This window comes from Sinocyclocheilus anshuiensis, unplaced genomic scaffold (genome assembly GCF_001515605.1).
Source record: "Sinocyclocheilus anshuiensis isolate Anshui unplaced genomic scaffold, SAMN03320099.WGS_v1.1 scaffold1568, whole genome shotgun sequence".
In the NCBI taxonomy this organism is placed as follows: Eukaryota; Metazoa; Chordata; class Actinopteri; order Cypriniformes; family Cyprinidae; genus Sinocyclocheilus; species Sinocyclocheilus anshuiensis.
This window is the reverse complement of record NW_015554307.1, coordinates 41,881-51,739: the sequence shown is the minus strand read 5'-3', so window position 1 is coordinate 51,739 and position 9,859 is coordinate 41,881. Positions and strand designations below refer to the sequence as shown.

Sequence of the window (9,859 nt, the reverse complement as noted above, 5' to 3'; positions counted from 1 at the left end):
GTGCGTTTTATATTGTTCTTATTAGTAGAATTCGTATCATTATTATCTTATCAGTATTTTTGTTAGTTTTTCCCCAATTTTTATTTTTTTTACAGAAACACTGAATGACCAAAAAAGCACCACCACCAGTCCGAAGTTCAGTTAAAACGACTAATATGCATTCATACATGGTTATTAACTTTTAATTCTAATTACTAAAGTTCTATCATTAAATAATATTGATTATCATATTATAATGCTTGACTGACTGATGTTAAGAGTGTATTTTCAGATATTTATAAAACTGTGCCATTTTACAAACAAACATATATTTATATATTTATCAGTCTGGTGAGTAAACTAAAAAATGTACTAGCCAATGGCGATTCAATTGCCAAGGTGTTCGTAGAGGGCTGAGTACTGAAAAAAATAAATAAATTAATCTTTTATATTTGAATATTCATTAAGGAGGCATGGCCAAAAATGTATTCAAACTGGCAGTTGTATCTAAACAAGCCACACGGTGGCAGCAGAGACTAAAGGAAACAGTATAACAGGAAATTTGCAAACTCACACAGGGTAACAAATGGGGATTTGGGATTATTTGTTTTAAGAATAGTAATTTAGAGCTCATTTGTAAATTGATATGAATCCATGCTCTAAAATATACCTGTAATTATTGGCCAAGGTCCAATCAATCAGAATGTTCGTATAAAACATCATTTTATATACGGGTGAGTTGTAACATACAATCATTTAAGGAAAGCATAAGTTCATATCTAATTGTTACATGCTGTAACAACATCCCTCTTTGACATTACACAGTTTAGAAATAGGTAGTAGATTTAGCATACAAATTTGGGAATATTGCATCAAAGTTTGGCATACCGTTTCAGACGTTTAAACAAAACACTGCCAAGTCTCCCTACAGTTTACATTCCTTTCAAACACTTTAAAGTTAAAAAGTAACCAAATATTTTACACTTCATTGATTAAGCTTTATAATTATCGCGTAAACCTTACCCTAAAACAGTCCATATGTACTCGGAAGGACAACATCTTTTTTTTAGAAACAATTACCTGCAATTTGCAGGCCCCAGGTATTTGTTTGTAAAGCAGCGGAAAATCCCGTTTGATGGCCTCGATCATTACAGCGCATCCCTCCAGTTCTCGCGAGAACTTTCGGTTCATGAGCGCCACTGAGTGCAGTGACGGCAAGCTGGAGTTCATATTAAGCGACGGAGGCAACACTGTAGTGAAGCGCCTCACGGCTGGGGCAACATCCACATAATTTCTTCCCCCTTTGCGTTGTTGCCCCTGTCTTTTTTTTGCTCTTTTTAATGAGGGGCAGAATCATCTGTAAGAAATATGATTAGAAGCCGCGTTCCTCTTTAATTTTAAGTGACTATTTGCAGTATTTCCGACCCGGGGGCTGCATCTCTCGAAAGTAGCGGATTTCTGGCTTTCTCTACATTGAATAACATCCTACACAAACACGCCGCGTAAACAAGTTCATAAATGGGTGAGTACAACAGATTTGTGGAAAGTCAGGTTATTTTAAGCCAGCTATTGACCTGAGTGTGCTATTGATGTGTCATATAAAACATTAATGAAACTGAAAATCATTGATAGTGTTTGCATCATGCATCCGTCGCACTATTATAACTACATTTGAAAGAAGATCTGATGATTTCAAGATGTGGACACGTTTGCATGTTTCCCCTCTTCGCTGCTCGGAGATCATGAAGAGTTAAAAGCTGAATTTCATTTCCCTCTGAGGTTTCCTGCTCTCCTCCAGCTGTCCGCTATGTTTCTCTTCACAGATGTGGCTTTTGCTACATTGTTTCATAAGGATGTGGAGGAACGCTCTTTTTAATAGCCTATGTAGGCTATATAATTGTATTATGACCTTACAGTATAACTACTCGTCTGTTTGGATTACCTTAGACATGGTTCTGAATACATATCGACCGATATTGTTTCTTTACAATATATATATATATATTTGAACTCTCTAACTGTTTTCTAGACGATAATAAATACAATTAGACTACAAAATTAATAAATAGTTTTAATGATCCATAAATAATAATATACTCAGATATTGGCAGGGTGATTGTTCAGTTGATATTTTTACATTGTCAGTACCAGCATTAACTGTACTTGATTGGCTGTTAATAAGTCTTAATTCACATTTTCTATTTTCAGATATTTTAGAGAATAAATATTATATTTACTATATACTATAATAATATAGTAAATATTTATGTAAATTAAGCATTCATTGAAATTCAGTGAAATTTTCCCAAAATGGAACAAAAATGTTTTTGAGATTCAATTGTCTAAATTCTAAAGTTAAAATGCTGTGTTTCGTAACATTAAAGATGGCAAGAAATAAAAATGTACCCTATCTATTTTCTTAATGCAAGTTATTGTGAAAATTCAACCAAGCATGTTTTATTTTTTATAATTTTTTGACATGATTTGAATCGAAATGTCATAATTTGATCTTCTGGTACTTTCTTTTCTTTTTCGATAATCCGTTTCACTCAGATGTAGGTCACAAACAATACGGAAGAAAAGGTTGGTCGCTACTTCCGTTTCATAATGACCTTTAAGTAGAAAAGCATGAATAATATTGGTCAAACCTATTTTCTGTCAATTTAGTTCAAAAGGCCACAAATGCTTCTCGCATGAGGTTGTATCGGTTACCATCATACTATGTGTTGTTCTTTAAAAAGAGTTGAATTAGTTTGGACGTTTGTTTTTTAAACAGACGGCCTCCGCTGACGCCCACAAGCTTATCACGGTCAATAACTGGGCAGCTGCAGCCAAAGCTGTTTTTAGCATTTCAGTCCAAAAAATAGTTGCTGGTGTGGTTTTCTTACGTTGCACTGATGATAAAACAGGATGACAGACATTTTTGAAGAATGCCACACTATTGTGGAAGAGATAGTCAGAACTGCAGTCTCATCACTGTAATCTCAAATGTATTGTCATACTAAGCAGATCAGAGCCTATCATTGACGTTGGATTACAACCATTTATGATTTACATAAAGAAACTAAAAACAACTTCTTATTGACTGAAGCACTAACAGATGTACAATCCTCTTATGATCCATTCTGTTCTATGCGCTTTCCCGTGATGAGCTCATCAAAAGGGGAGCGTCTTTGACAAAACACCAGTGTGAGACAGCCGCACACGTGTCTCTGATCTTTTGGCAAGATTCAACAAAGCCTTTAGATCAACAGACATACGTGTTGAAAATTTAAACAGGTTTTGAGCACATTGCACGGCACATTTGGTTACATTCCTTAGTGAGTAAAGCCATGCGTGTACAAACCCTCCAGATTGATTGTTAGAAAAAGGTTTGTTCGTTTCTGCATAAATATAAACTATAACGGTTATTAATGACTGAGGGCCAGCTGTGTGTACAAACTGTTTCAAAACATAAATCAATGACACAAACAGGACTGCAGGAATGATATGATCTAAAATCAATCTGACAAATGATCCATGCTCTGCTCTAAATTAAAAAGTGAGGAAAAATAGTTTCACTGTTGAAAAAAATGTGCAAACAACTTAAGATTATCCGCCCCTAAAAACTGCATGTTAGTACCTTAAAGAGATACCCAAAAATAAAAATTATCTTCTTATTTGCTCACTTTCATGTCGTTCCAGACCTGTAGAACTTTCTTTCTTCTGTCGAATTATGTGAAAGATACTTTGAAGAATATTTCAATCTTTTTAGTCTATATAGTGGAAGTCAGTGAGGTTCAAAACAACACTGGAGCCCATTAACTTTTATTGTAGAGACAAAAATACAATGAGACATATTGTGTGTGTGTGTGTGTGTGTGTGTGTGTGTGTGTTCTGCAGAAGAAAGAAAGTTATACAGGTTTGGAACAACATGAGGGGGAATAAATGCCTGTTCACACCAAGAACAATAACTATAACTAAAGATAAAGTTCTACAAATCTTTCTAAATTGAAGAGAGTAGCAGGGTTCACACCATAACTTTAATGATTACACCACAGAGGAACAATATCATTGGAATCACTTTCAGAATGATTTTTTTTCCAGCTGATGAACTATAAAAACATTGACAGCCAATCAGAATCCATCCTGCTTTTAAAGAGCTGCAAGCATAGAGGCAGACGACAAAACTGCAGTGCAAGCTTATAACAAACAGAATGTTATTGTGCATTGGTGTAGATGCTAATATAGTTACTTTTATAGTTATCATTCTTGGTGTGAACAGGCCTTTAATGATGAACTATCCCTTTAAGGTAATAATATGCACCCTTTAAGGGGAAAAGGTACTAAGGTTCGCAACATTAATATGATAAACAATTTGCAACATCTTCATTAATATTTAAAATCAGCGATTTCATGTGACGCCCCCAAAGACATGCATGTATGAAATATTTGTTGACTTATTTAGTGATTTAATGAGCATTATTAACAGGCCAAGCCTCAAAAGGATTAATTTTCAGACTACATCAGTATTTTCAGTATACATGACCCACTCGTGATTTTGGGTTCAGCATTGAACAACCCGACTGACAGCATTCTTTTGGCTCTTATTTTTGAATTAAACATGCTATCAGTAAATGAATTCATAGTGATCAAGGGCTCCTTGTGAGTCCTCATATCGCATGCAAGTTAATGAAGCCCTGGCTTCCTCTTTTACTGTTTTCGCCCAAGCTCAAGCTTTGCTTTTCCTCACAAGTGATGTGGTGAGCTTTGGATTCTGGAAAGTATTGCACTGTACTCCAGTCTCTTTACTATCATGACTGCTATGTCATGCTCATTCATTGCCCTTTGGCAGAGAACAGGGAAGTGGTGAGAGAGGCATGTTTCTGTGTGTGATGGGTTCCTGTTATATAGTGGAGCATTTACACATCTACCTATGTTCCTCCATATTGTGATAGTAGCTCTTTTATTGCCAGTGGGAACAGTGTAGGGGAACCAGTAGTAGTTGTACTTACCACAAGATTTGGAAGATCTACACAACTTATTTTGTTTATGGTTATTAAATATTTTGGCTAATTTGATTAATCTTTCAGCTTCCAATAAGAGTACTTTCTGCTCCGTTTAGGCCTAACACATCTTGCCATCGTTTAAATCCTTTACTGCTGATTTACAGCACAGAACTTTTCTGCAAATGCCTTCTGGGCATCCCTATGTTGGATAATAGTATTCATAGATCTTTATAAAATATTCCAGAAGAGAGCTATTTTGGATGGAATCAATGTAAAAATTTTCTGTGCATAGCACCGTAGGGAAATGCACAATATGTAATAATAAAAACCATAAGGTTTTGTATCAGAAGGAAATATAATAAAGTTTTCCTTGTAAAGAAAAAGAAAGTTATGTTTTGGAGCATGAGTAATCGTTGATTTCTTAAGTCTGCAGGAGATTGCTCCATTCAAGAGTCACTTCATGTGATAGTAGAGAAGTTCCACCACAGCTAGGTAGTGTTGTACGAAATTCAGCAATAGCTCCAGATTTATTCCTAACATACAGTCGAAAAACATCTGCTGAAACAGCTTTTGTAGATTAATCATTTAAGTTTTGTTACACTCGCTGAACATTTCGCTTTTAAATCATGCATTTATGCTGTGATGAAACTTTGCGAGAAATCTGAACTCTGCAGTTTGTTCTCGTATATCTGCAGTAATACATACAAACAACCGAGCTTTGTACCTTCATGATTTATTAACGTGTCTGAATTTGGAGCAGTCAGGAATTGAGCGCAAGAGTGTCTGTCCTACATACTACTAGGGATGCACCGAAAATTAAAATTCTTGGCCGAAACCGAACAAAATGAAATACTGGGCCGAAGGCCGAATACCAAACAAGGTTTTTCGAGGTTTTTTTTCCCCCATGTATTTTGCCAATTTTTTTCACCACTGCACAAATTAAATAGCCAAAATGTGCTTTTTACTGTTTTGTCTTGCTTTTCAAAGAAAAAATCTATTACAAAACAACAATTTAAAAGTATTTAACACTGATCATTTTTTAACATTCTAGCAGGCATTATAGTTATACCAACAAAGCACAATTTAACCTCAAAATTAATAAGTTAGTAAAATAATATTTTTTTGGCCATCAGACCCCCGTCTTGAATCAGGCATGTATTTTTAACTGTACAATTAAAAACAGCCTTGCTGAGCAAAAGAATCTTCTTTTAAAACATTAGAAAATATTACAGATCCCAATTTGAACACTATGTGTGAATGTTATAATAAATGTATTAACAGAGCTGTTGAAATTATTATCATTATTATTGTCTTACTTTTTATTTTATTTTACAGAACAACAGTAAAATTACAATACTAACATTTATGATTGTTTATGGAGTTATTGCTTTTTCTCAACTTTTATTTTGGCGGAAACGCGCAGGAAGACAATAGCAGATTTATAAATGAGTCTCATTACGAATAAGTCGCACGTATCGCATTGTCACGTGCCTTGTAAAAAAAAAAATCATAAAAATGTGACTGAGCAACTGAGTACACTGTTACGGCGCAGATTTCCCTCGCGGTTTGGACTTTGAACCCTGGCTAACGAGCAGATAGCACCGCGAGTTCATGCAGCGCTTTCAGAATGCAATGCGTGCGTGTATTAGAAAACATGACGTTCTGCAGTTTATTTACTAATTGTTTAAGGCCATTTCGCAATTTCAATTATCATACAGTAACCAGCAATCACTCCTTCCTCTTCTCATCGAAGACATGCGATGCAGTACTAAACAGTCTCTCGCTGTCGGTGCTTGTAATGATTTTTTCGTCTTTCTCGGACAGTTTTAAATGCTTCCACACGGCTGACATGTTTGCTGCATTGCGCCTCTCACTCTACGCTGGTTGCTATTTGATCCCGTCACGTCATTGTTCGGTACAGTTTATTCGGTCTTTTTCGCTTATTCGGCCGAACACCGAAAGAGCTTTTTTTGCTATTAAAACAGTTAACATGTTGCGGTTACCGAACATTCGGTGCATCCCTACATACTACATCATTTAATGGCATGTTAACTGCATGTTTTATGCTTCTGGGAAAAGTGCGTCATTTTGCATCTTGCACCATTTGTTTGTAAGTTTCTCTGAATTCCTGCAAATGACCCAAGTCTAACCCACATAATCAGTGGCTTGGCTGACACATTTCGAGAAGCCGGAACACATGGCGAACCACATGCGGTCATGCATTTAAGAGGATCTTCCCCTTTTCTTCTGTAAAGGTCCTGTAAATTTGTGGTTTGTCCGCCAGACACTAGGGTTGTAGTGGTATTGGTATCATGTATATCATGATATTAAAATGGATGGTTATGATACCTCGTAGGGGTGGGCGATATGACCAAAATCTTATATCATGATATGAGTCATTTTATTTCAAGGTAACTGTATGTATATCACGATATATTTATTTTTGCTTAAATAAGGTATTTATGATATCAAAATCTGATACCATAGAAATTTCATAATTCTTGCCACCGGTGTCAATATCCCCAAAAAACTAATACTAGTCTAAAAAAAAAAAAACTCAAGCTCACTGAACACAAGTAAACAGTCAGTGAGCCAATTACAAGCAACAGGATAAAAAAACTACAGTAGAACAAATAAAAAACAAATGCTACATAATTTGTATAAAGTAATAAAATGTATAAAACCACTGTATATTCTTCACAGTGTAAATGAAATTTATATTTCTTCATTCTAAAGTTACAAAAGTGATTTAGTCAAGAGCAGTGAGAGATTTTCTCTATTTTCTTTTTGATTTACATGAATGACAAACAGCAGGAATATTAGACTGCTATCACTTTAAGAGCTACCCGGATCCAATATACTGTTACACACGTTTTCGTTCTCAGTTGTTTGCTTTCACTTAAGACCTAAATTAATGTGTTTACAAGGATACTTGCAAAGACGCATTTTGACACAAGTGTGTGTAACCGTTCAAGGCCCATAAAGCAGCAAAAATAACTCTGTTCAATACTCCTGCACTCTATGAGCATATGTGTGTGCGCCTCTTTGATAGCGCTCAGAAACAGTCTCTCAGACAGCACGTGTATATAGGGCTGGACAATAATTCAATATGTATCGCGATATAATTTTTTTCAATAACGGTGATATGATTTTTAAACACATTTCCGATATTTCGATATTTCAAAAAACATTTTCGTAAACTGAAAAAAATAAAAATAAAATAAAATAAATTGATGTGTGTCGGTTTAGGGAAATACCGGGAGGAAAGAAATTATAGAAATTAATAATTTTATTTAGCAAGGATGCTTAAAATTGATCAAAAGTGATGATAAAGGCATTTATAATGTTACAAAAGATTTTTATTTCAGATAAATAGTGTTCATATCGATATCGGAATTATATCGTATCGACCGAAATTAAGAAATATATCGTGATATAAATTTTGGCCATATCGTCCAGCCCTACGTGTATACTGCGAAATTAGTTCTAATCTTAGTTGCTGATTACATTTCAACGGCTTAAAATCACTTGTTTTTAAACAGCAATACTTAAAAATGCATGCAAACGATAAGTTTTCATGACCACGGAGCACAGCAACATCACATGAGCGTGTAACTGCAATAGAGACGATAGTCCAAAATCTGTACCGGTTAGTCGTGTCTACCGGTATATCGCCCATCCCTAAACATTTGCTTACTTATAATGCAGCCGAACAGAGACTATCATTTGCACATGCGCATTCCCCTTGACTGCCAGTCAGAGTCTCAACTTGCACCCCACGCACACATATGCAGCAGAGAAAATGTCTGAGAGAACTGAGGCTGATGCGAGGTAACTTTAGATATCCCAAAAGCACTCAGATGCTCCTTTTAACATTAAGTACATTTATATTGCTTCTTAAATCTCAGTATCAGTCTTTTAGTCTATTCTCTTTTCAGTTGATGTGCGAATAAATCTTCTCTAAACATATTTGTCGACACTTCTTCCATCCAATAATTGCTATAAGCTTATATTAATGTACCAAATGAGAGGGTTCCCTGTAAAGTTTACAGCATTAGTTGCTTTTTTTATTGGGAAACCATGAAATCATGAAACCGTTATCATGCTTTTTTGGCAAAATACAAAATAAATACATATAACAAATAAAAACCTTTAGGAATATTGCTGTGATTTTTTTTCATGTTTATTTAATCAGTTCAGAAGACTAATTTTCCTGTCTCAAATCTTAATAATAAAAGACTTAACAGATTTTATTTTTACCCACATTGTATTAGTACCATATAAGTAGTAAGATGGTGTTTTTTCTTTTATCGGTATAATATTATATGTATCGATATTGGATATTAATTGTGCATGCTTGTGTATTTCCTATTTTACAACTCAATTAGCATAGCAATAATTTAACACCTAAAGTTAATCTTGAAAAACGCATTTTCAAAATGAACAGCCATTTTCATACTGCATATTATAATGTTGTGATGCCTACATTCAGTTGTAGCATTTAAATCTGTTTATTTATCTATTGAGTTTTAATGTTTTATTTAGACAAATAGCATAGAATTTGCATTCAGCAAATGGGTTCCCATGGTAATGTTGACAGACGGCTCTGGGCTCTAATACTTATGTCTCTGGTCAGGTGTGGTTGAGATTCAACTACGCCCGACCCGCCCACATCACATAAGCCAATTAATGTATATTCATCTCAGTGTTACTTCCCATGTTGCCTTGACGAGTGACGACAGATCTGACTTCAACTCATACGGAAGGACATTGATGTGTCTTAAAGGGGTCATATGATGCGATTTCAATTTTTCCTTTCTCTTTGGAGTGTTACAAGCTCTTGGTGCATAAAGAAGATCTGTAAAGTTGCAAAGACTAAAGTCTCAAATCCA

General features: G+C 35.0%; 1 protein-coding gene across 1 annotated transcript in view; it reads left to right on the top strand.

Moving 5' to 3' along the window:
- Positions 1-1,204: 1,204 nt before the first annotated feature.
- LOC107671357 (SH3 domain-containing kinase-binding protein 1-like) overlaps positions 1,205-9,859 on the top strand; it is a 45,135-nt gene continuing 36,480 nt past the window's right edge. Inside the window, exon 1 of the mRNA XM_016464256.1 lies at positions 1,205-1,501. Coding sequence (XP_016319742.1) covers positions 1,498-1,501 — 4 coding nt within the window. The 5' untranslated portion in view covers positions 1,205-1,497. The remainder of the gene's footprint in view (positions 1,502-9,859) is intronic.